At 38.2% G+C, this 27,079-nt stretch overlaps 2 protein-coding genes across 3 annotated transcripts in view; both read left to right on the top strand.

The window, feature by feature from the left end:
- The first annotated feature begins 1,661 nt into the window (after positions 1–1,661).
- Positions 1,662–13,221, top strand: LOC752628 (betaine--homocysteine S-methyltransferase 1). Its single transcript, XM_030999881.1, has 7 exons — positions 1,662–1,768; positions 2,662–2,852; positions 5,708–5,902; positions 6,403–6,514; positions 7,230–7,429; positions 9,884–9,965; positions 12,312–13,221. Exons 1-7 carry the CDS (start codon positions 1,753–1,755, stop codon positions 12,584–12,586), a joined length of 1,071 nt encoding a protein of 356 aa, XP_030855741.1. The 5' UTR covers positions 1,662–1,752; the 3' UTR covers positions 12,587–13,221.
- A 2,844-nt stretch (positions 13,222–16,065) lies between these two features.
- Positions 16,066–27,079, top strand: part of LOC576147 (cyclin-dependent kinase 17) — a 71,626-nt gene continuing 60,612 nt past the window's right edge. For both annotated transcript variants that reach the window (XM_030971934.1, XM_030971933.1), the window contains exon 1: positions 16,066–16,152. The gene's annotated coding sequence lies outside the window, so the exon portion shown is untranslated. The remainder of the gene's footprint in view (positions 16,153–27,079) is intronic.

Genomic DNA, 27,079 nt, shown 5'->3' with positions numbered 1-27,079 from the left:
ATGACAAGTTAACTGTCCTTCAGCCGTTAAATTAGACATGATATATTATTTAATTAACCTGTTCATTGAAGTCATGAAAATAATAGTGATGATTATTTAGTTGATACAATGTTTGAAGATGGTCTATAATGAACTTATTTACTGAACACCTTCTTTGTTGCTGATACAGATCATGAAGTATATAATTATGTAATTGGTTATTTGAATATTATGATGTTTTTAATTTATATTTGTTTTTACACTTGTGTTTCTACAGGGGCTGTTTTGTTGCCTTCAAAATAAAATAACCAAACATCAACTGCAAAGCGTCTGAGAGTGAATAGATTGACCTTTCTTTCAGTTGTGTGTGTGTGTGTGTGTGTGTATTGGGTTTTTACAGACGTGTATCAATCAGATATGATTATTTACGTCTGGGACCGACCTTTAAACGTCACCATCCGAAAGACGTGACTCAGTTTCGAACCTGCGTCCTCGGCTGAATCAGTTTGTAACTTCCACTCTTTAGCTGGATTACAGGCGCACGCCACAACGCCTAGTTGCATATGGGTCGGTTCCTTTTGTAGAGGGCGTACTTTCACAAAACCTCAGCTCAATATTTCAGTACGATAAGGCTACTCTGCAACAATTATCATGAAATAGACCAGTTCACGGTTAGCACATTACTGCAATGACCCCGAATATCCACAGATCTTAAAACCATGAAGAGGTCCCACTTTGTACATTTTGAAATAATCACTCCTACAGCGATGGAGGTGCTATAGAAATAGCCTTTGTTTCCCCTTTTCAAAGAATACTTCCACCTGTGTATCATGGAGTGCACTGAATGTGCATGAATGAATAATGTTACATAACTTTCATGAGCACGAATCCAGTATTTCGTCTCCGTTAATTTCAAAATTTGTTCTGCAATGACCTTTATCTGCTCATGCTCAGACTGCAACCGTGCTGCACCATCTATTTGACGGAGGAATATATTTTGAACGCACTAATACATAAATGGTGCCGTGGTCGAGTGGATACGTCGACGGACTGTCGATTAAGGTCCGCGGTTCGAGTCCCGCCGCGGCACTAATGTCCTTTGGCAAGACATTGATCTACATGTGCCATACTCAACCCAGGTGATGTAAATGGGTACCAGGCAGGAATTAATTCCTTGAAATGCTAGAGCGTCGCAGTGGCTGCCTTGCTAAAGCCAGGGTAACAATCGGGGCAGCGCTATTTAAGAAATACGGGAGCAAGTATTATTTTCAAAATTGGGGGAGGGTAATCATTATAGGGGCCTACTAAAATGCACAAAATGTGTCCTCTCCCATTTGAAGACTTTAGGGTCTCAATGCTTGTGTGAACTGGTATGTAAGCATTTTTGGAATAGTATATATTTGTTTCAGGCTAAACAAATATATCCTCAATTATATTTGCTTATTCTTTGGACTCATTCTCATTCACCCTCCCCCCCCCCCCCTCCCTCTCATTCTCTCTCTTTCTCTCTCTCTCTCTCTCTCTCTCTCTCTCTCTCTCTCTCTCTGCATGAATGGGCGTGAATGTACAGCCGAGCCACATGAGAAAAGGAGTACTTGTATATATATCGTGTCGAACTCAGACCACAATAACGCTTTATCATTGAGGATCGCCTCTTTTGGGGAAGATGTGCATCACTCATTTCAATTGATAATTCAATTCGATTTTCAGCAAGCTTCTTTGAAAAACTATTGAGAGTGCGACAGTGAAATTATTATTTGACTTTTGTTTGAAATGCCGGAGACTAAAGGTAAGATTTTGTTTGTTATTGTGTTGTAGATATTGCGTCCGTCATAAAACAAACCAATGCACATGTTACCGTTTAATAAAATGAGTACTCAATCCAAAAAATCTAAAAATAAATACATACTGCCGGTGTCGAAACTCAAGCTGTGATGTTCGATGGAAGCAATTTCTTCCTGTTTTCACAGAAAATCTTGATGCAGGGGCAATTTCCCCGAGAGCTGTGATTATACCGAGAAAATGTGTCGGTATAATAAACATTGCAAATAGTACTCCTGTTTATATGTAGGACATTTGTTTGCCTTATCCGTCCCTCGAAACACACAATTTACATGTATACAGGCCTATTTGTATATAATAATATATAAATGACATTCATTTCTCGGTCTCATCATAGACATTTATTGACCGAATATGGAAGAATAACAACATTTCTATGCTCTATCTTTAAACTGTACTCTAGAAAATGCCCTGACGTATTCTCTTAAAGGTATTGACTAGTTTTGGAAACGCCCCCCCCCCCCCTCTCAAAAAATGAAATGGAAGCTCTTATTACCAATCAGGGGCGTACGCAGGGGGGGGGGTTTGGGGGTTCAACCCCCCCCCTTTTGGTATTTTTATGTGTGTAAACCCCCCTAAAAAAAACTAAAAAAACCCCCCCCCCCCCCCCCCCCCCCTTTGGATTTTTTTTTTTTTTTTTTTTTTTTTTTTTTTTAATTATAAAAAAAAAAAAAAAAAAAAAAAAAAAAATGCCCACGGCTAACCTAAAAAAGGTGACCTTACCCCCCCAACGAAGAAAAATGTCAAATTTTCAAATTTCGAGACCAAAAAAAAAAAAAAAAAGTGTCCGCTTACCCCCCCTCATAATGTATAATTCTGTTACCATTTTTCCTTTTGAAGGACTGTTGGAACGCCTGAATGGGGGCGAGACCATTATCGTCGCAGAGGGGTACATATTTGCTTTCGAGCGGTTATGTTACGTCCAGGCAGGGCCGTTCGTCCCTGAAGTCGTAGTAGAACATCCCGAGCTCGTCAGACAGATGTACAGAGATTTCGTGCGCGCTGGCAGTGATGTCGTGCAAGCTCTGACAGTAAGAAGTGTGAAGTCTCGAAGCTTTATTTGTTCCACATTAACCATGTAGATTCACTAGAAATTCTTTAAAGATTCACCAAAATGTGGGTTAACTAAAATAAGTTATATTGAACGGAACATAAGTAAAGCATTTCGAGGAAGAGTAGAATGTTAGGAGCCTTGATACAAAGCAAAGATTGTATCTGATAAGGCTCATGCAAAGTCTGATTAATATACAGTAAAAGGCGAAACAGAAAATAGTACCAAATTTGATAACATACAAGGATAACAAATCTTGAAGTGAAGAAAGAAAAGAAGAAGTGGAAGCTGAAACATTTTAGTATTCTACGAATTACCAGTCGACTATCCCATACTATCAGCCTCGGACAGTTATATACCTCAAACAATCTAGGATGTTCCCTTGGAACCATTTTCAGGCTTTACAATGACTATACTATTGAATCATTACCATGGACAATTACCACTGAAAATTATCAACAATGTGCCAACATCAACTTGGGATAACTCCCACCAATTTCATTAGACCGGACAATATCAACTATATCCCGGACAAATGTGAGTTGTCCGCTATCGGAAATACGCAAAACCAGTTGACCCATCCTTGATGAGTCACCATTCCGAATGGGTAAAGCTGTCATGGGTTGTACACAATGGGTACAGAACAAGGAGATACTGGTTATGGGTTATGTTGTCTTTAGCAAGTGTCAAGAGATAACGGTCATAAGTGCATCGATATTGTACCCCCGTCAGTAATTTCAGGTCCCAAAAGGATAATTGTATTAGCTATATAAGAAGTTATAGCTTGAACCCTGCTTTGGCAAACAATCTGAATGACGTGCAAATATTACACTTTATTATAAAATCCTACAGAGGATGTAATGCTGTATATAATGACATCGAAAATCGGACAAGTACGGCAAGATATGATATTGAATATCAATAAGAATAACTTTTGGGTGTTAGATCTGATTCTGATAATGAAAAAATATATAACTCAAACATCGAAATCGGGGTTACATTGGGGTATATGAGTACATAATAAAAACGATACAAAATATCATCAACAAATGTACAAAATAACAATGACAAGATCTACTTGACAATAAAGGTATAACAAAAACAGAAAAACGTGAAAATAAGAATATGTCATGTAACTTTATAGGTAAAATATAAATAAACATGTAAAGGTTACAGGCCCGCCTGTATTGAATTTGTGATTCATTTACATAAAATACATATATGTATCAGTACGTTGCATATGGAGTAACATATACAATAAGGTGTTGTTCATATACAAAGATGAATACTTATGAATTTGTCGATGTTTGTTCCTGTAAAGTGTACCATGGCAAGACAAATCTATGCTTTTAGATATTCCTCTAAAGTAGTGTTGTTAAAAAGAGAATCCAGTTAGAATACATTTGGTGTCTCCAAATACTGTTTAATTGCACGTTTACGAAAATCGTCAACAAGCGGACACTGGAGCAAGTAATCGAACTCTCAAAAGCAATTAAAGTTCACCGATTATTTCATCTCTGGGCACGTAAGCAGAAGCGGCGCTCGCGGTGGGAGCGGGGGGGGGGGGGCTGGGGTGCTCCCCTCCCCACTTTTTCAAGTACCCCAAAAGTGCCCCTTTTTACATAGGAAAATTGCCCCTATAACGTCGTAAGAATATAGGGAAAGTGCCCATTTTACTTTGAAAAGTGTCCCTATTATTTTAACACGTGCACCCTTTCCTTCGACAAGATCCCATTTTCCTTTACAATAAATGTCCATTTTCCATTCTCATAAGTGCCCTTCTTAATCTCTAGTAAGTGCCCCCATTCACGAGAAATGCCCATTTTCACTTTTGATAAGTGCCACCTTCACCTCTGATAATTACCCTATTCAAATTTGAGAGGTGCCCTTTTACTTCGACAAGTGCCCCTTTTCCTTTATAAGAAATGCCCCTTCCCCTTTTAATAACTACCCTTATTAACTCCGATAAGCGCACACTTTATTTTTCACATGTGCCCCTTTTCCTTTCTAATAAGTGCCCCTTCTCAGGTGCGATAAGTGCCCCGGCCTTTTCAACAAGAGACCTATCCCCCTTTCATAAATGCCCCTTTTCACCTCTTATAAATCCCCCTATCAAAATCTGATGGGTGCTCCATTTCCGTCGACAAATGCCCATTTGCCATTCTCATAAGTGCCGTTTTCATCCCTGGTGAGTGCTTCTTTTTTTAGATATAAGAATTGCTCTATTTTCACCTCTGATAATTACCCCTTTTTACTTTGACACGTGCTCCTTTAGGAGTCTTATCCCTTTCGATAATTGTCCCCTTTTCCTCTCATCATTAAACGCGCCCCTTGACCCCATGCCAATTTACACTCCGCTCTACCTTATCGTAAATACTTTAGCCGGCCCCCCCCCCCCACCCCCACTTTGAAAAAAGTTCCGTGGGGCCTGACGTAAGGTGTTTTAAAGCTGTTGAAATAAACTGAATTGAAGAATGAAATTAAATAGACAACAATTAACCTAATCAAAAAGGCTGAGCTAGATTTCAATAGCTCATTCAAAATAAAATCTTTACTAGGGGTTTTATTATTTTTCAAATTCTTGATTTGCTTTATCATTTAATCTTCTTGAGTCTCTATATTCAGCTCATCGTTAATAACTTGAACATTATTAACATACATCATACACAAATCTATCTTCTGCATCTAAATTTCACGTGTGCCTTCGGAACATGATTTGACACATTAGAAATTCAATCAGCTTGACAGTAAGAAAGGGGCGACGATTGACTGCTTAATGTTTGCAAGCAAAGAGATATATACTTTTGATTCGTATTAATGTTTTTATCATTAAAGTACTACGCGCACCGTTCCAAAATGTCTCTAGTGTCCCGCGCGGACGACTTAGAGGAGGCCAATCGTCTAGCGCTAAGGATGGCGAGAGAGGTGGCTGATGAGACAGGGACATTGATGTGTGGTGATATCTGCAACACCGGACAATACACACCTGGGGACGATGCTAAGACTGCCTTGATCAAAGACATGTTTAAGGTAGGACAAAAAGAGACCGACCACCAGGGGATTACCTGAAGGGGCGGTTGGGTGGATGCCCCATCAAAATCGACCCCCGCCCCCGCCCCCCAAAAAAAGTGTATAATACTTTTCTGAAATCTATATATAAAAAACGAGTAAATAGTATTTTTGTAGCCATCAGGCATCATGAGACCATGTTCTATGAACCAAAAGGTGCTTAGGTAACAAGATCTTCGATATTTTATCACCATTGTTTTAGTGCTGTGCGATAATTCACGCTATAGATGTGTTGCTTAAATGTATTTTTATGAAGAGTATTTGATATACCTTTATCAAAGCTTTGCTATTTGATAGTTGATTTGATGATACCATTTCCCTAAAAATTATACCCAATTTCAAAATATAGAAGAAGAAAAAAAATGAGCATACAAATAAACCAACGTACAAATATACCTGCCCAGAGAATGTCTTTAACATGTTGATGATTTTGGTTGTTTTATAATTATCTGTTTTGACAGGAGCAAGTAGAATGGGCGGCAGAGGAAGGAGCTGACTTCATCGTGGCCGAGACATTAGTAAACCTAGGAGAAGCTATGCTTGCTCTCGAAGCTATCAAAATGTATGGCAAAGGTAACTTGATAAAACCTCAATAGTGGAAGAACATGTATACTCCCATCTTACGGTATGCACCATACATTACAAGATAATATTAAATTAATTCATGGAATCATGAACATGAATTAATATAAAAAATATAATGACTTGATATTTTTTATCAAGGTTTTAGTAGGGCTACCAGTTTGACACAATAATCATATATAATAAAATTGGATGTCGTCTGTAACACAGTCATGGACGAAAAAGCTTGAACTTGCCCATATATAATAATGAGACCGAAAGTTCTGACTTGTGAACCCTCGTGAACCAACTTCTGACGAGTCGAAAGGTTTGAAGGACTGACGGTTCAATATATCCTTGCTCCCCCAGACCGAAGACTTACATGACGGATGGCTTCTCTCTCATGGACCTTATTACAGCTTCGGATAGCTAGTCAAAAGTTTCAAAAGACCGAAGATAAAAGAGACGGAAGATTAAAATGACGTAAAGCTTTTCACTCATTTACCTTCTTACAGCTTTTGACAGCGATTCAGAAGGTTAAACAAAAATCGAAGGTTAAGCATTACTGATGTTTCAGGAAAATATAGACTAACTATGGGCTATGATTTGTATGGATCTTCTCACAACTAGTCGAAAGTTAAATTAGATAATGTATCGGTCTCATCGTGGACTATCATTGACTGACTGAGTAGATTTTTGTTTCAAACTCCCTCATTTTTGATGGCAGGACTTCCAGCTGTAGTTACCCTCACAGTTCAAATAGCACGAGATGAGGATGGAAAGCTATGTACTAACGATAAAGTGGAGGCGACGGAAGCCTTACGAAAACTGGAAGAAGCAGGAGCCGATGTGGTCGGTTTCAACTGTTCTCGGGGTCCCGACACCATTCTACCACTCTTGGAAGACGCCAAGAAAGCTGGAATTAAGGTTTACTGTCCCTTGTTTAGACATGTCGCTTTTCAATAGACAAATTAACATTTCTACTGCTCCTGACGTATTGGATTATTAGTTCGACACCAGCTCAAATATTAAACCAAATCAATCTATCTTCGGCTATCCATACAAAGGCCGTATAAGAGCTATGTGTGTGTTGTCAATGACAGTCTTCTCGCGGGCAGCGAATGCGTTACGTCATCTGAGGTCACGTCGCCTAAAATGTTAATAACACCTTAATATACGAAAAATATCTTACATTTCTTTTACAATCCATTATCATAAAACATAAACATAATATGCGGCGGCATCTGATTATTTGTCTCTCCATTATGTTTTTTTTATTTTTTTATTTATGTGTGTCCAGAGGCGGCCCTCCCGGGGGGGGGGGGGGCAGGGGGGGGGGGGGGCACAGTGCCCCCCCCCACTTTTTCAGATACCCCAAAAGTGCCCCTTTTTAGATAGGAAAAGTGCCCCTTTTACATAGGAAAGGTGCCCCTTTTACTTTGACAAGTGCCCCTATTACTCAGTAAAAGTGTCCCTTCCCCCTTTTCACCTCTGACGAGTGCCCTTTTTATTTTTGACACGTGCCCTTTTTCCTTCGACATCTTCCCATTTTCCTTTGCAATAAGTGTCCATTTTCCATTCTCATCAATCTTGAAATTATCTTGAATAAGTGCCCCTTTTTAATCTCTAGTAAGTGCCTCTTTTCAGGTACGAGAAGTGCCCCTTTTCACTTTTAATAAGTGCCCCCTTCACCTTATTGCCTTATTCAAAACTGAGAGGTGCTCCTTTTACTTTGACAACTTCCCCTTTTTTCCTTTGTAAGAAGTGCCCCTTCTCCTTTTAATAACTACCCCTTTTTTTAAATCGGATGAGCACACCTTTCATTTTAACATGTGCCCCTCTTTTTTTCGAATAAGTGCCCCTTTTCCTTATGATAAGTGCCCCCATTAAAAAGAGAGAGCTCCTTCCCCTTCTCACAACTACCCCTTTCCCTTTCTAATAAGTGTCCCTTTTCCTTATGATAAGTGCCCCCGTTAAAAAGAAAGAGCTCCTTCCCCTTCTCATAACTGCCCCTTTTAAAAATCTGAACAGTGCCCCCTTTTCATTCACCAAATGCACATTTTCCTTTATTATAAGTGCTCCTTTTACATTTTCATAAGTGCCCCTTTACATATCTGGTCAGTGCCCCTTTCAACTCTGATAATTCCCCTTTTAATAATGATACGTGCCCCTTTTCCTTTCTAATAAGGGACCTATTCCCTTTTCACCTCTTATAAATGCCCCTATCAAAATCTGATGGGTGTCCCTTTTTTGTCAACAAATGCCTATTTCCCATTTTCGTAAACGCCTCTTTTTCATCACTGGTGAGTGCCTCTTTTCAGGTGAAAAAAATGCCTCATTTTCACCCTTATAATTATCCTTTGTACTTTGACACGTGCTCCTTTTCTTTTCTAATAAGTGTCTTATCCCTTTCGATAATTGTCCCCTTTTCATGTAATCATTAAACGTGCCCCTTATTTAAAGCGACTAAGAGCAATTTCCCCCAAAGTTCGCTCGCTGCGCTCGCTCGCATTTAAAGATGATATAATTATGTTACTTATCAAAGGTCTTTTCAGTCTTCCGTTATGAGAATGTGCTTATAACCCCATCACGATTGGCTTTTTCCTCTCTATAAGATGTAATTTTTCACACTGCGACCTCACAGATCTTTAAAATTTTTCTCGCTCGCTTCGCTCGCTCGTAAATGCATATTCAGACATCACACCCAACTGTAAAGTATGATGCTTAAGCGATATCTTGTATGATGTATGAAGAGAAACAAATATTGAAATCATCCCTGATAATGTAATCGCAATGTAGGGGTATATACCAATGTCTAAAAAATTGTATATTTTCGCTTTGAGATTTCCCACTGTAGGTGCCCTTTTTTTCCAGAAAGTGCCCTTTTTTGTTGGTGCCCCCCCCCCCACTTTGGAAGTCGCTCGGCCGCCCCTGTGTGTGTCCCTTTATTATGTTCGTGTATGTATACTCCCTATCTCAAATCATTGAACCTCTAAGAAACAGGGTTTCTCCACCCATGATATACCCGTTGACTTTATAAATTTTGGGAGAGAACATGATAGGTCGAAATTCTTTATTACGTTTCTTTTTTTTGTCCGCTTGTCTCCTTCATTAGATGTCTTTAAGAAGGCTCTCAAAACTCTCCTGTTCAGTGATTCTCATTAACCATTGCTACTTGTATGTTCATTTGTTTGAACTCTGTGAAGCGATGTGAAACCATTGAATATGACATATATTATGTGTACAAGCGCTATGTTATTATTTTCTTCTGCTTTCTTTCTCTCGATTTCTCTCTATTTATCTTCGCCATTCGATTGGTGAGGGCATGTATCCCTCATGCCACGTAGCTACGTCACTGATAATTTTTTTTCATCGATGCAGGTTCCATTGGCAGTGTTACCTGTACCATATAGGACAATACAGGAAGAACCCACCTTCATGACTCTGACAGACACCAAGACGGGTACAGTCCTTTCTCAAGTTGTATTTATTTGGGGCCAGTCACCACGAAATGAGTCCAGTGTCGCATTAGGCTCAATCGTAGTAATAGCGATGTATAGTGTGTATGTACTGAAAATTGACCCACCTACCACATTTAAGATTTTTCCAAAAATCGACTTATTAATGTCTTGTAGTTTATGTCCCCAGAGCTTAGGTCACGAAAATATCTCCTTCTAACATTTTTTGGCAAATAATATAGGCTATGTTACGCATCATTAACTTTACACCTAATTATCTCAAAACTGGGTAATCCCATTGTTTATAAAGTCCAATTAGGTTTTTGTTCATATTTCTGGATATAATTTATCAATTTTAATGTGTGACCCCTTAATTTAAAGCTTACTTAATATAGATTCATATAATACTTAAAAACAGGAATAAAAATTTTGACCAACTGGACTCATTTCGTGGTGACAGGCCCCATTTATTTATTTATTCATTCATTCATACCTGCATTCATCAGTCTTATTTTAGTAGGGTGACTCCATCGTATGTGTTAGAGTATATTTATATTGATATATCATCTGCCAAAGTACAAGTAGCGGTTATATATATTAAAAACATGTTTTTGTATTACATTCGTATAGGACTCGATACAATAAGGACTAGCGTTTCATTTTTCCAAGGACGCTTCCGCACTGATTTTTTAACCCAAGCCCTCACAGTTTCATCTCATCTCAACTGTTCACAGGATTATAACTATCATATTATTGGTTGAAAGGTGATTTTGAAATCTTTCAGGGTCGGCGTTTGAAGCGTGGTATATGTCAGCTAATAGTTCCGTCGTTGAGGCGATGTGAGAATGACATCACACAAAAACTGATCGCAAGAAAAAGCAATGTAAACAGTGATTCGAATTATGATTTCGAGTCCATTACCTTTAGCGCGCCTCATAACACATTAGAAAGGACACCACATGTGCAATGCAGTGTGTATTATTCTGAACTGCTTAGGTGAGCTGCGTGAGCAGTGAATACATTGAAGGATGAAGGGCATGGGGCGCGGAGCATGTCTGATCAAATGTCTTGCTCAGTCGATGTGCTCCCTCGCGAAAAGAATTGTAAATTGTCGTAGTGCGTCGGTAGAATGCAAAGTTTGATTTTTCCTCCGTTTAGTTGCTATCAATACATCTGAGGTCGTTATTTTCCCTTTAATTATGCAGTCCCCGGGTTTGCCCCTACCCCCGGGAAGAAAATAGCTGATCTTGCATGTAACAGTAGCCCATCATAGCCCCTGGAGCACCCCCCCCCCCCCCCTACACATATAATCATGCTTCTGGGCCCGTCCCGGGTCGGTTCAGCCCTTGCACTTTCAAAAACGCCCCACCGCCCCTGAAGGGACCCGTCACTATGTTTACAACCGCATGAGATATACAATAACCGTTGGAAAATGTCCAGCATTTTTTTCGGCGGAGGCGGGCTGCGTCTTCAATTTCGAGAGCATCGGTTCATATGGAATAGTTTATAAATTCATAAATATTTTATGGGCAGTGTATACTGTCAGTTGATCAAAAAAGAATTTGAGAAATCACATGAACGCCTCGAAGGATGAAATAAACAGCATCATAATAAATTGAAAATACCCGTTGGAGGATTTCGGCGGAGGTGGGCTGCGTCTTTGGCATGGCGTCACCCGAGGCTGGGAAATAGCGACGTCTCTTATGTTGCCAGGCTTTTACTTTATTTATATGTGGATCGGGGAAGGGGAGGTGACGGTGGCCCCCTATAGACATGAGACACAGATACTAGTATTATTCATTGGAAGAAGGAAAATGCGACCCTCTGAAGGGCCTGTAGGAATATTCGGCTGATTCCACCTTTTTAAAGTTTGAAAAATCTTTAGCTTCCCAGATAAATATTAGCAGATGACGATTGTGACAAATCCAAAGCTTTTTGGGGTTTGTTAAAGATTTTCTGACTTGTGTCCGTTCGAGGTTTCAGAAATAGTATGCCTTGTAAAATTACTGACTAGAGAAATGTGCTCCCTATCCCTTTTTGACAATCCTGAATCAATCCCTCTATCTTTCCTCTTTCCTCGTCCTTACCCCTCTCCCTTAGTTCCTCTTTTCTTGTGCAACATTCTAATTTTCTCGTTCAAATTTAATTGTGTATAGGTTCAGTTGCTCTGATTCATTTGGTAGTAATGTTGTTATTGTTATTGTTGTTGTCAATTTGTAATATGTTCCTTGTCTGTATTTTGTTGTACATCACATGGTTTCGTGGATGAACAGATTTGATACTGAATGAAAAACCCTATTAAAAGAATGAAAATGAAATGATTTATACCTGTTCTTCTTTTCATCTTGCAGGAAAACTTTGCTTCCCTGTTGACCTTGATTGTCATCTGTGCACTCGGAATGATATCGTCAACTTCGGAAAGCGCTGCGCCGAACTAGGCATTCCCTATGTGGGTCTATGTTGCGGTAATTCGCCGCACTACACTCGAAGCTTGGCCGAGAGTCTTGGTCGGAAACCCGAAGCTACCCGATATTCCCCGAATATGTCTCTCCATGTGATTTATGGGGCGGACGAAAAACTCAATGCTTATGAAAGGGAGAGTGCAGCTAATAACAATAACCGTTAATTTGGTAATCGTTAGAGCCCGTTAGAGGTTCTAGAAGTTTGAATTCTTAGGGGAAAAATGAAAAATAATTTTCAGCTATTTCATTCTTTATACATCAGTTTATTATTCTTTAATAAGGAATGAGTGCCTCATTTTCCAAAGAAAGGGGAGGTCGTGTAGTATTGTCCCAAAACCCAGTTAATTATGAAGTACCCTCATATTTATACCCTGTCAAGATGCCTAGTTTGAGATGCACTTAAAAGCCAAGTTTATATCTTTATAATCCTTCCCCTTAGAAAGACCAAGTGCAATCTTAATCAACTCCACAGGAAAGACCACCTCTATAATGTTTAAGCCCCATACATAAAACTACCAAGTTGTCCATTGTTTTGGTGGCCCTCATTCATGTCTTTGTCCCTTTGATACAACGTAACCTACCCTCATATTACTTGTATCCTTCTGTATAAATATTACATGTTCTAGCTTTCTGAAGAAAAAAAGAAAAGAGTTCAGTTTTGATCACCAATTGATCAAGACCCTCTTTCTTGCTGGCTCTCTCTTCATTGTGTTTTACATATGTGGAAGTTCATAATGATGTGACCAAATTTGATTCTCCAAAGTTTGGAGATAATAAATACTCTCATATGGCTCCGGAATTACAAGTCTCTCCTTGCTGCTTCATACACTGTCGATCATATAGTTGGAATATTTTTGTTTTACCCCAATTTCTGGAATTATTTTTAAAATAATTTAAAAATAATAGATCTAGATAATAGGAAACATTCTCAAATTTTATTGAATAATAATGTGCTAATGTGTGTTTTGCGTGACTGCTGAGGCATGTGTATGCTACTATGCTTATCAACTAGGGGAACTACGCCCTTAAGCCATAAATGACAGTTATAAGGATTAATACCCCACAAAAGGGCACTAATATAGCACATCGACACGGTTTTGATCCTGGAGCCTCACAGTTACGAGGCCATTGCTTTGTCACTGAACCATGGCTGTGCGCAGCGGGGGCCAGGGTAGGGGGCAGTTTCCATAAATTTAAAAAAAAAACCAGAAAATGCAATAAATTTTCAATAATTTATTGCATTTTACCCCGGTCCCCAACATAAAAAATCCTCTGGACGGCCATGCATTATGGCTCAAGGCATGGGCACACAGAGGATTTTTTAAGTCCGAGATGTGCTTCATGAATACCTTTTGTTTGACCTCTTGAAAAGAATACTTCCACCTGCGTATCATAGAATGTAACGTTGGTGCATAAATGAATAATGTTACATAACTTTCATGAGCGCATATCCAGTATTAATCTCTGTGGGTTTTACCATTTTGGTATAAATGACCTTTATCTGCCCATGCGCAGATTGTATCTATGAACTGGCTTATTCATTGGTGCCATGTTAGGGAATTCGACGCATACTGAATTAAAAAGACCCGTTTTCTGTTATTCGTACTATGTCAGGTAGCTACGAAGCGGCCTATTGACATACACTTCGATTCGACAGTTTAAAAAATAAATAATAATCACTATCAGTTGCTAGTGAAAAGAACGCTTTTACGGGCAATCTTGACAACATCGGATTATACAAATAATCATCATCATGTCTTCCGAAAGCGTAAAATCAGTAAACCGGTATTTTTTGTAAAGTCATTGACATCAGAAAGTGTTAACAACTAGAAGGGAACCCTACTATAGCAGTAAAGCAGAGTAATCTTGTGGATCAAAACTGATCGCTTCACAATGCAAAGATTATTTATTTATTTTAAGTCCATAATATTGACTTGGCCAAATATTTATTTAAAGGTATCCACACACAAAAAAGAGAGAAAAAATATTTCATCATATTTTGTAATCAAGTCAAATTAAGAAGAATAGCATCACTTGATATCTTTTTATCATTACCAAATTTTGTCTTTCTGACTCCATCCAACATCATAGAGAAGAAAATAAATAGAGATTAGCAGTCAGTAAGACACAGTAGTCTTGTGCAAAGGCGATCACCACGTAGTTGGAAGGTATACCGGGGTTTGATACTCGGTTATAATGCTATTTTTTCGTTCCCCTTTTTCATTGCTTGTCATTGCTGTTGTTAACTCTCAAATATAGATTGATTTTTAACCCCTTTTTACCTTACTAAAATGCTCAAATGGGATAGTAAGAAGTTTCGCGGTGATAGTAGAGTGAGATAGCACCGGATAGCACCATGCAGTGATAAAAGAGTGATGCAAAATATAAAAAAGAGAAGAGAGAGTGAGAGAGAGAGAAAGAGGGGGGGGGGGGGGGAGAAAAAGGAACGGAGTGAAAATGAAAGAGAAAGAGAGAGAGAGAGATCAGCATTTAAAGATATTCTTAAGAACGCAGTATTTTTTGTTTGTTTGATTTTTTTGCTGCAATTTTAGATACTAGAAATAAATATTTATACAAACTAAGTACATATAAATTATTAACCAAGTTGAACTACCTATATTATATCATATCACCCTTCTCAAAACCCACCTTTTTAATCAGTTATAGTATACTGGAGGCTCACACAATTCCATTCAACTGAATTGTATTGTATTAGTAATATTTTATTTCATTTTGTTGGTTTTAAGCTATTCAATGTTAAATAATTATACTAAGTTAGACAGCACCACCTGTGCGCTTAGAAACTCCTGTATAAAGCGCTCTATAAATGTAATTATTATTATTATTACTATATCATAATATAAAACAATTGAATAATTATACGTTTGAAAATAAAATAAAGAGTTGACAAATCATTTCAAAATTGAAAAATGCAGGAGAGTTGAACGTGATGGCGGCCTCAGGAAAGAAACCTATATGGGCGACCAAACTGATGATATATAATAATAATGATAATAATACTAATAATCTTTTAAAGTCCACTCCAAATTGTATTAAGTTAAACCGAAAATGGAAATTCGTTTTGCCCAATTGATCGTGAGCCCGGCAGCCACTGAACAGCGCCAGATCGACCTCGACGTTGCTCTATCCCTTATTGTTGAACGCCAAACAAGGTAGATGTATAAACAGAATGGTAGTAGGGTAGTAGGCGCAAAACAGAGGCATTTCAAGCACAATGAAATTGGATGGACAATTTCCATTTAGAGCTACGTGAGGAAATTATTGTTGTAGGGATGCGCTTTTAATTATTTGTTGATTAGAGAAAACATGGATGGGGGTGTAAGAACTACACTGTAGAGCTATGGTATAGAGTTATTCCTGTGCTCCTGCTCATATTATCTTGCGCTGATTTTTGTTTTCTTTCTTGACAAAATTCTCCATATTCTTTGGAGCTGGAAAATACCTCATATGGCAAAGCTAATATTACTGTAGAAAAGAAAAAGAAATTACCCATAAAACATGTGCGGACTATTGACGAGAGGTGGCGACATTCCACTCATATTTCTGACGATAATCGCGAAATCAGCAGCGCAGTACGACGTCATGACATGGATGTAGCATACCGAACGTAAAACGGCCATGGTCCGTACGTATAATGCTGCGAGCTGTGCTTTCCTGGGAAGTTGTTTATTCGAAGCTTAAATGCTATCCAGTCATTGGAATGCACTCTGTAAGTACGATTTTCTGTTCATATTTTCTATTTTATGAATGTAAATGCATGTGAAATTGACTTGAATCATGGTTGGAACATACGAATGATTTGGTAACATGAAAAGATATTGACGGGTGAAACGTCGGCTGTTTTTTTGTTCAGGTGAAACTCGACCGGCTTGTGAATTGTGTGTGCTTGTGATTGTGAGACTTTTAATATCCTGCTTATGATTGTTATTGTGAATTGTTGAACAATGTTTCCACTTAAGTTTTACAAATCTGAGATGCATGGCCCTACGTGTTATCAGTGTCTGTGATATGGTGTAATATTGAAGCCCCCCAAAATTGGCGCTTCAAAATGATTGTGAAGTGCCTCAAAACGTGGGGCGCTGGTCCGAGATGAGGATCATCTGCATAAACGAGGATATCCTTGTAAACGTGGACTGATGCGTCCTAAAAAATAATGATCGTCCTCATTTTTGCAGACCCTTCATATTTTTGATCGGCGCGTTAACGATGCGAAAAACAGATTCAGCGATGATTTTCTTGATGCATTTTACATTGACTTTGTACAGAGACTTTCACATTATGAGCAATAAATCCTTGGGAAGATGGACAAGCCATAAGAGTAGACGGTGAACTAGGGTTATTTTCCCATGAGGGAATCCATATTTTGCATCACCAGCGGTCGATTTGGTAACCTGAAACGCGCAGAGTGACGATGAAAAAAAACGTCCGCGAAAATGCAGACGGTCCTTATTTTTGAGGACACATTTTGTCCACGTTTTGACGATCCTCATTGTCGGACCAGCCCCCCTACTGTTCACCGTCTACTTTTATGGGTTGTCCGTCTTCCCGAGGATTAATCGCTCATAACATGAAAGTCTCTGTACAAAGTCATTGTAAAATGATTCAAGAAAATCATTGCGTGGATCGGAAATCGGAATCGTCAGCGAAAAATGCGGACAATCCTTATATATGCGGAGATATCTGTCCGCGTTTACGAAGACGATACTCGTTTAAGCAGACGATCCTTATTCTCGGACCAGCGCCTCTACTGAAAAAAGGAGTGGCTGGTACTTTTACCAACACCATACTAAAAAAAAACCTCCAGATTTCATGAAAATAGACAGTGAACGGACGTGTACATTAGGCCATTAGAAAACGATGAATTGCTTACATGTACATTAATTTAATGAAGGTCTGAGATTACATTCGGTAAATTCACACTTGTGCACGCGCTCGCACCCCACCATCGTTACGGTATGCAGTCATACTGTCCAGAAGTTTGCCATGAATCCTGTGAGAAAGTGCATATTATTTGCACAACCTCTATTTGTATATATATGCTAATCTTGATTATGGTTTTCACAGAATGTCAATTTTGCTCCAAGTTAATAAAAATTTCACAAGTAATCATAGTAATCTTCCCCTTCCTGTAGTACGATCTACTCTAAACTCTAGAGAGCTCTACTGCTACCGAATGAACCTTTGAGGGCAGCAGAGCTCCCTTGAGTTACATGAAGATCCTCCCTAGACTAATCCTTGCTATCCCTCAATTACAGGGGGGGGGGGGGGGGGGGGGTATGTGGGCACGAGTTTGAATACTTATGTGAGATCACTGGCTCATGTACAATGTACCTCAGTGAAGAAAAAATAGAAATAAATAGATATTGCTCCTACATGTACATGTATGATACTAGGTCTAGTCTAGCCTTGTACGATGTACTGTAGAGAACTCTGCTAGGCATTTTGCACTCGTTAAGTATTCTCTAATTCACATTTACATTATATTCAATTTATAGCATTCTAGATCAAAAGACAATGCAATGATAATCCAATGATAACGACTGAAAGGTGACTCTTAATATGTTTTGATTAATGGACCCTGCACTGTACTATCAGTGATCCAGGTTTCATTGCATTAAATGCTGACCTTGGGTGTTATTGTATTGGTCATCTAAACATGTCCAAGGAAATTATTGGGGATGTTGTTCATTTCCTTGTGTCCTGATTCCAGCATGTGATATGTTTGTTTTGTAAGTATACTGCAAGGCTCCACATCTAGAGAGAAGGCATCGTGCGCGTACCACTGTAGAGTAACAATCACTTGATTAGTCACATGTAACTCTATATGGACATAAAGTTTCATAAGAAGGTTGTTGGTAATTAGTCATATTGTACAGAATACATACAGTATGTACATGTAAGCATGTTGAATCCATCTACTGTATGTCAGGAAATGAAATTAATGAATTTTACATATATATATCAAGAGTATGTAAATTAATGAATCTTGTTAATATTTGCAGAATGTGTGAATTATTGAAAACAAAAATGATATAAAGGATTTTGGCTCCTAAATTTTAGCCATGCACAAACATGTATGCCTACTATACAAGTATCTACATGTACATACCGTACAATTAGCTGTTAAAACAAAGTTGTAGTTTGACTAGGATGTACTGTACATGATGTAAATGTAGCTCTTGCAAATCAAAATCATTATCCTACAGACAGTTCATAATGTATACTACATACATGTACATGTACAGAATGGTCATATGGTATGTGCATGTTGAATCCATCTATGTTCCCTCAAAGATATCCACAAAAGGAATCCTGAGTAGGCCTACTATGCTTTCATACATGTACAGGTCTACACCAGACCCTATGAAGTATGATGGCTGGCTGGCTGGCTGGCTGGCTAGCTGTATGATTCATCCATTGCAGACTTGCATGGTGGTGATAAGTAAATACACTTTTCGACTTCACCATAGCAAACAAAGCTGTACATGTATGTGCAACATGCACCACTGATTCAACATTTCATAATCATTCAAAGCTCACCTGACAACCTACTGCCTTTTAACTCATAGAACCAACCAGAGGGCAATGTTTGCAGAGCGGAGTTTGCAAAACATTTATTCTGCAATTTGATAAGGGGCTGGTGTCGTTCTTTCATTTCCATGTTTCAGTCGGAGGTTTTTCTATGTCAGTCATATGTTTATTCAATGGGCCTGCCCTTTTTACGGGTCTTGTAAAAGCATCAAAAAAAGGGGGGGGGGCATCATTTTATTTATAGAGACCATGGTAGACCTACACATGGATGCTCATTGTTTCTTTCATGGGATTGTACGTGTCATACTTGTCTTTTTTATGTAGGTGTTCTTTGAAAAGGGGTTGGTGTCGTTCTTTCATTTTCATGTTTCAGTCAGAGGTTTTTCTTTGCCAGTCATATGTTGATTCAATAGGCCTGCCCCTTTTATGGGTCTTGTAAAAGGAATTAAACAAAAGAGAGATCATAGTAGAACTATGCTCATTGTTTCTTTCATGGGATTGCACATTTTATGTTGTTTACTTGTCTTTTTCTCATGTAGGTGTACTTTGTCTTTGAAAAATTTCAAATGGACTATCCGATTATCATTAGCAAACATGAAGAATTTTATTTGCGCCTTCAATATGCCACTTCAAAGATAGCACTTGTACACATGACACCCACATGCCCACACCCACATATCTTTTAAACATGGAGAAGTCCTACTTTGTGTATTTCAGAATAATCACTGCCAAAGTGATAGAAGTGCTTGACTGAAATCTTTTGTTTGCTCCCTTGACATGAAGTCTTCCACCTTTGTATCATATACATGTAATAAAACCGTCAGTGCATAATGATTAAATAACTTTCATGAACACGTGTCTCGACTCTCGATTGGTTTTATGATTTTGTACGAAGGACCTTTATCTGCCCATGCGCACATACATGTAGTATCTCTGAAGTGGCTTATTCACAACGACTATGGATTGATTTGATATATTAAAAATGGGATTCTTATGGTCTCCCACTGCCCAGGCAGGCATAGTTCTTCTAGCAATTGTCTCAGGCACTCTGTTACAGGTCTTCATGTATGTTTGTAATTTAGGTTTAGATTTCTATACGGTTCCTGCTGTTATGGTGGTTGATCATTCACCGCCTTCCTGGTACATGTAACTGGAAAACTAATGCAGACATTGGCTAGACTGGAGTCATAGTGTGAATGGAATAGGCTACATGGTAACATGTACAGTGTAAGCCTACATTTGATACCAAACAACTTGAAAACCACAGCAGACAGCCAGAATTTAGGATACATGTGATAAATTTTGTGGTTTTCAACTTTAGTTGGGAATTGGGGCATGTGTCATGTAGACCCAAACTTTGAATATGGGCCAACTCCCCTCCCCCCCCCCCCTCCTCCTCGAGGAAGAAATGATCGGCAAAAATAAATTTAATGTATTATTATCTTGTGCCTAAAAGTACATGTTAATGTGTAGATTATCTGCAGTTACAGTAAATTTGAGGCTACCAATCATAGACGGTCACATACATGTACATCACCCTATAATATCCCATAATTATCATGGTTGGACTTACAATACACCAAATATTGCTTCACATTTCAAAATGTGGTGGACAAGGCTGTTGAGATTGCCTGAAGATGATTCTACAGAAGTCATTGAGGTCATGTTATTATGAGATTACCTTCAAATCCGTAAGATCTCAAGTGCAAAAATAGCGTTGACATTTTACATTTAAATGAATGTGCTTCCTCTTGTGCTGGCCTTTCATTAAGTTAAGCTTGAACTTTAAAGACAATAGAGCATCTTGACATAGTATCGGTGCAAACATCGACACTTGATACGTTACTAGTATAGAAAGCAGAACAATACATCCATCTTTTAATATCCTTCCTTGCAATGTCAGTTTAGTTTTGTTTCCTGTACATACATCACTCCCACATGATTAATGAGGGATATTGGTTTACATAGATCTACATAGATCTACTAGTACTACATGTAGGTGAAATAGAGAAACCTGATCTGAGATCATCTTCATAATTTAGACAGTACTGGTAGACATGAAGCAGTGGAGGATATAGTTTGTCGTCTGGTAGCGAAAGGAAATCAAGTGAAAATTCTTTTTTAAATTTTTTTTTACCAGACTTTAAATTGAATGTACAAGTACATGTAAATTATTAGGTGATCCCAGAGAAGATCACAACTTTACACAGATATGATTATGTACTAGGTATTATGTACTAGTTGCATGTGGGAATATACTTGTAGATTTAACGAGGATCGAAATTACTTTTCACCTCTTATTTGCCAAATACTCTATGTACATGTAAGATGGATTACAATTTATGACAAGCCTCCTTTATTTTACAGAAGCCCCGTAAGTGCTGCTTACTTTTTTGGCATGGAAATTCTGCCTGTGGTTTCAACTTGAACCAGTAAAAACTTTGCTCTGTTTGAGCAGTGAACCTTAAATTGTCTCTTTAGAAGATTAATCTTAGACGAGGGCAGGCAAGCTTGGGGCAACCTGAGTACCATAAACCGTCTCCTGGCCGCGCTCGCCTTGGTGTAATGTTCCTCGATTAACAGGATTTGTTTTCATTTGACATTTGTTTTGATCAACTTGAGTGCCGTTGTGCAGTTCTGTAAACATGCCTGGATGTGGAGAGGGTAATTCATGTCCATCTTTCATCCTCATCTTTCATCCTCAAGTGTCTGTACACAAAACTGTTACATCGCTCAAGAAGGATCAAAATATGGCAACAATGTAGTTAAGAATTTTTTTTTTTTCAAGGAGCATGGCATATTTTCCTTTTTCTTGTTATATTAAAACAAAAATTAGATTTTACATTCATGGTAACTGGCTTTGCTAAAAAAAAAAAATTCCAATAATATTTTATGGTCCAATTTTCATACTATAAAAAGTAGGACTCCTTTCTTACTTCTGTCTCATACATGTAGTGTCAAGTATAGTTTCTATAAGCAAGTGTGGTCCCATTATTTTGATAAGTAGGTTAATTGTAGTGCTCCTCTTTTGCTGCTTTACTTATGTACCTCCAAGTTAATAAATGTCATTGCCCATATTTTCTAAAACAACAGACTTTAATTTTTTTCATTAATGTCTGCTTGGCTGAAGGCCCAGAGCTAGAGGAACGATGGAATGAAAAGATCACCGCCGGCCAGGCCAATTGTCCCCATTCATTATCTTCTATCATTTGATTACACAGTGCATGTGCTTTCCTCTATGTAATTACATTACAGGAACTTTAGTGGAAAACAGTAATTGCTTCACCATATTGGATCCAAACAGGGGTGTATAATATAGGGATACTTTTATCAGGCATGTACCGGTATTGAAAATGTACTGTATACCGGTATGTTCCTCTTCAATGATGAGATTTGTTTTGTTGGGAGGGACAGATACATGTACTGTATGTGACTTCACTTGAGATTCCTTACAAAACATCGGAGGCAGAGCCTACATTCATTGCCATTGCTCTGATATGTTCAAGAGGTTTGTTTAGTCTTGAATGCGCTGCTTCTGAATGGGCATTTGCTTTTGAGTATTCATATTTATTCCCCATTTTTTGCGGGGGAATTTTGAAAAATTGTTTCTGACCATAATATAGTGACTTTAATCTCAAACTAAAAAGATGTAAAGATTCTCAGATTTGCCCACAAGAAAAAGAATGGGTTCTTGAGGTGGTCTTCATAGTTGCGCACCTCTGTGTAAATATTTGTATGTACTGATGGTCCAAAAATGCCTTATTTGCCTATATGAATTGCAAAGGGAGGGGGTAGGGGGGGGGGGGGGTAATCCCCTTTCACAGTTTCTTATTTCTGATGCAATTTTTAAATTCAATGTAAATTGGAAGATTTCATTTGTACATATTATCCCATAATTTTAAAACCTTGACTTGGAAGCCTACATGAACCTGCATGTTCCTTCAACATCACAATGAGCCGCTAACATTGACAGGAGAAAAACAAGGATGCAATATTCATCAGAAAATAAGCTGCTAATTGCCAGAGTGTTGGGGTCCATGTGGAATAGTAATTGAGCTTCATTGGGCTCGGTTCTTCTTTTGTTTTGGTGTTACTCCGTTCTTAATACTTTAGCACTCTCGCCTTTTTTCTGTCTAGCTTGAGGCCCATGGAGTCTGCCTGGGTTGTTTCATCAAATTGTTGCTCGTTGTTTTTCTGTAGGGGAGCCCCAAATGTCAACACATGTCTATGGAATGGAATGGAATGGGAAAGCAGGTCGAGGGTGGGTGATGAAAGATATGAACGGAGTAAGATAAACAACAAACGGGATAAGTGAATATTGATTAGCCCAATTATGACACCCAAATTTTTAAGATCCTCATTTAATTGGAGACGTTATGATCAATCAAAGGTCCATTATTTTTGCATTTGTTGGTAATTTTATTTTCTTGGAAATGTAATTCCAGTTTGTACATTGTACATGAAAGATCTATATATTGCACATGCCTTTCTTCTACAGAGGGTAAAGCTGCTTGCATGTCATACTCATAACAATGGTACAGGATGTTCACTATTGTAGCATATCAGTGGTAGAGAAGGATGAAATGAAGTGGTATTCCTCGTATTTCATTTTTAAGTACTTCCGAACTCACTGCCCCACTCCCTCTTTTTTCCCCTTTCCCTGATGTTGTGCGTTGACCACTTCCTCAATGGACTGCACACTCTTATTTTTTTATTTATTTACTTTTTTTTTTTTTGGGGGGGGGGGGCATAAAGGACACCCTTTGGCGTGTAATTATGGCTTTTAATGATTTTATAATGAGTGAAATGTATTGAACCACCAAGTACACATTAGCATTCACAGTCATTCATCTGTTTCCAACTAATGTTACTATTAATGAAATGAGGTGTTACCTCAAATCAATTCAATCACTGTAATTGATTTTCTTTCCTCACTTGAAATGGATGGAAGTGGAACAGAATTCCATTAGGTGCGTTAGGTGTATTGAGCAATTCTAAAACAAAGGCTGCAAATAAAGTGCATATATATATATATGTACTTTAAACAGTCCATACATCAAATGCAATAAAGGTTTGTTTACTGATTCATCAGTCCTCAATCTTTCCTGCAATTATGGCCTGCAAACCACAAAATAGTTCACTCTCCTCTTTGTCTCATTCTTAATGCATCTACAGGCGCATTTATACTGTCAAATACCTCATTTTGAAAAGTCGCGATGTTTCGCGCAGCCGTTTACACTTGTGCGGAAACATCACCGACTGAAAAGCTCAGGGGAAAAATTAATATTAATTTTTGGGGGCTACTTTTCAAACTTGCCTGCATGAAATTAACACTCTAAAATTTGTTTTGCATTGAACTCTATGCAAATTTACAGGGGCTCTTTTCTGATTTTCAGGGGCTCTTTTGGGCATTTCGGGGGCTATTTCGCCCCGAGCCCCCGTGTACTTTATTCACTGGAAAAGCTCAGTGATGTTTTGGCGTGTTTCAGTTGGTAATGTGCATGCGCGGCACTCCGATGCAAACACTTTCCTCTAAGTTCTATCTTTCTTGTTATTCTTTGTTTTTCCTTCTATCACCTTCTCTTATGTTATTCTTTATCACTTCCTTCTATCACTTTCTCTTTCTGTGTTTCCTTATGTTATTCTTTATTTCTTCCTTTTATCACCGTCTCTTATGTTATTCTTTGTTTTTTAATCATTCTATCACTTTCTCTTTCTGTCTTTCCTTATGTTATTCTTTGTTTCTTCCTTCTATCACCTTCTCTTATGTTATTCTTTGTTTTTTATCATTCTATCACTCCCTCTTTCTGTGTTTCCTTATGTTATTCTTTGTTTCTTCCTTCTATCACCTTCTGTTATGTTATTCTTTGTTTTTTATCATTCTATCACTCCCTCTTTCTGTGTTTCCTTATGTTATTCTTTGTTTCTTCCTTCTATCACCTTCTCTTATGTTATTCTTTGTTTTTTATCATTCTATCAATCCCTCTTTCTGTGTTTCCTTATGTTATTCTTTGTTTCTTCCTTCTATCACCTTCTCTTTCTGTCTTTCCTTATGTTATTCTTTGTTTCTTCCTTCTATCACCTTCTCTTATGTTATTCTTTGTTTTTTATCATTCTATCACTCCCTCTTTCTGTGTTTCCTTATGTTATTCTTTGTTTCTTCCTTCTATCACCTTCTCTTATGTTATTCTTTGTTTTTTTATCATTCTATCAATCCCTCTTTCTGTGTTTCCTTATGTTATTCTTTGTTTCTTCCTTCTATCACCTTCTCTTTCTGTCTTTCCTTATGTTATTCTTTGTTTCTTCCTTCTATCATCTTCGCTTTCTGTCCTTCCTTATGTTATTCTTCGTTTCTTCCTTCTATCACCTTGTCTTATGTTATTCTTTGTTTCTTCCTTATATCACTTTCTTTTTCTGTCTTTCCTTATGTTATTCTTTATTTCTTCCTTTTATCACTTTCCTTATGTTATTCTTTATTTCTTCCTTCTATCACTTTCTCTTTCTGTCTTTCCTTATGTTATTCTTTATTTCGTCCTTCTATCACTTTCTCTTCCTGTCTTTCCTTATGTTATTCTTTGTTTCTTCCTTCTATCACTTTCTCTTTCTGTCTTTCCTTATGTTATTCTTTATTTCTTCCTTCTATCACTTTCTCTTTCTGTCTTTCCTTATGTTATTCGTTGTTTCTTCCTTCTATCACTTTCTCTTTCTGTCTATCCTTTTGTTATTCTGAGTTTCTTCCTTCTGTCACCTTCTCTTATGTTATTCTTTGTATTAATCGTTCTATCATTGTCTTCAAAAGGACGACATCTAGCCCCGCTCCTCAAGTCACTTTACCTAACATCGCGATGTTACAACTGCGAGCGTTTATACTTGCCAAACACGCCAAAACACGCCAAAACACGCCAAAACACGCCAAAAGATCACACTTCGTTTTGGAATGTTTGGGGCTTGGCGTTTCTGCCGGTAAAGCGTAGTTGCCCTTGGTAACATCGCGGCCAGGCTCCGGTTTGGCATTTTTTGGCATGTTTGGAAGATAGTGTAAATGCCCCTTACATGTACATGTATGCCACTTAAATTTAAAAGTTAATGAAAGGTTTACCTCCTGAGTTATAAATGTTGTTGACCATCATCTAGGAGGGACTGGGAGTCAATTTGGCAGTATGACTGGGGTACAATGACAGAGCTACATGTAGGGCTTCCTCAAATCTTCTCTTCATTCTCTGCAATAAGAAGTTCTGCCCCTCTGTGGAATAGCAAACAAAACCCACACATGTATTCTTTTTCATGAACCAGTGATTTTAGACACCCAAATATAAATACAAGTAGGGCGGTCGGTCACTTTGGATTGACGTCCATTATTGACCAGTTCTTCGGTCGTAGCATTGGGAAGTGGTCTTCTTTTGTCCCCCCACACTCCTTGGTGTAGCAGTGTCCTTGTATCTATAGACAGGTCTACATTGAGGTCCTGCACATCCTTTGTTTTGTAGATATACATGTACATGTATGTAGCCCCTGTACTACATGTAGGCCCACATGTACATGTACATGTAAACCTACTTTGGGGTTGAAGTTTGAACCAGAGCTATTAGCTCTATCTGTATTAAGTCACATTATGGGATGCTTCCTTTGTTGTTACTGTATGTGCTTAAACATGCTGCAAATGGACAACAATGGGAATCAGCAATAAGCTTGAGCACTTAAAAACATCATTTTCTGTACTCTGTGGCAGACATTTTATGATGTGTTTACCCATTTTAAAACATGATTTCTTCCAATGCTACAAGTACAATGTATGCTATGAATTATACATCAGATTGCAATTGATTTTGGCCGATGTACAGTGTACTTGCAAAACAATATGCTTTGTAAATATTTGTACTCAAGGAAATACGTAATGTCTCAAAGGGCAAACTTTCATTTGTCCCAAACCTCACACGTCAGAGCTAACTTCTACCTGTACACACACATGCACCTGTCCATGTAGGAATTTTTAAAATACCGGTACCTTTTGAGTATACACTGTGTGGGCCTATCAAGAAAACCCATGAAGCTTGCAGATGTGTATCCTTAAAGGTAAAGACTTGTATTGGAAACGCCCCAATTTC

The sequence above is a fragment of the Strongylocentrotus purpuratus genome, unplaced genomic scaffold (genome assembly GCF_000002235.5).
Source record: "Strongylocentrotus purpuratus isolate Spur 01 unplaced genomic scaffold, Spur_5.0 spur5_scaffold_6, whole genome shotgun sequence".
NCBI lineage: Eukaryota > Metazoa > Echinodermata > Echinoidea > Camarodonta > Strongylocentrotidae > Strongylocentrotus > Strongylocentrotus purpuratus.
Note: the sequence above shows the minus strand (reverse complement) of the source record. Positions and strands in the feature narration are given on the sequence as shown.

What these genes read in the sequence shown, in the direction of transcription:
- LOC752628 (XM_030999881.1), top strand. An exon ending in ATGTCGTGCAAGCTCTGACA is followed by an intron (nt 2,853 to 5,707) that starts GTAAGAAGTGTG and finishes TTATCATTAAAG; the next exon opens with TACTACGCGCACCGTTCCAA. An exon ending in TATCAAAATGTATGGCAAAG is followed by an intron (nt 6,515 to 7,229) that starts GTAACTTGATAA and finishes TTTTGATGGCAG; the next exon opens with GACTTCCAGCTGTAGTTACC.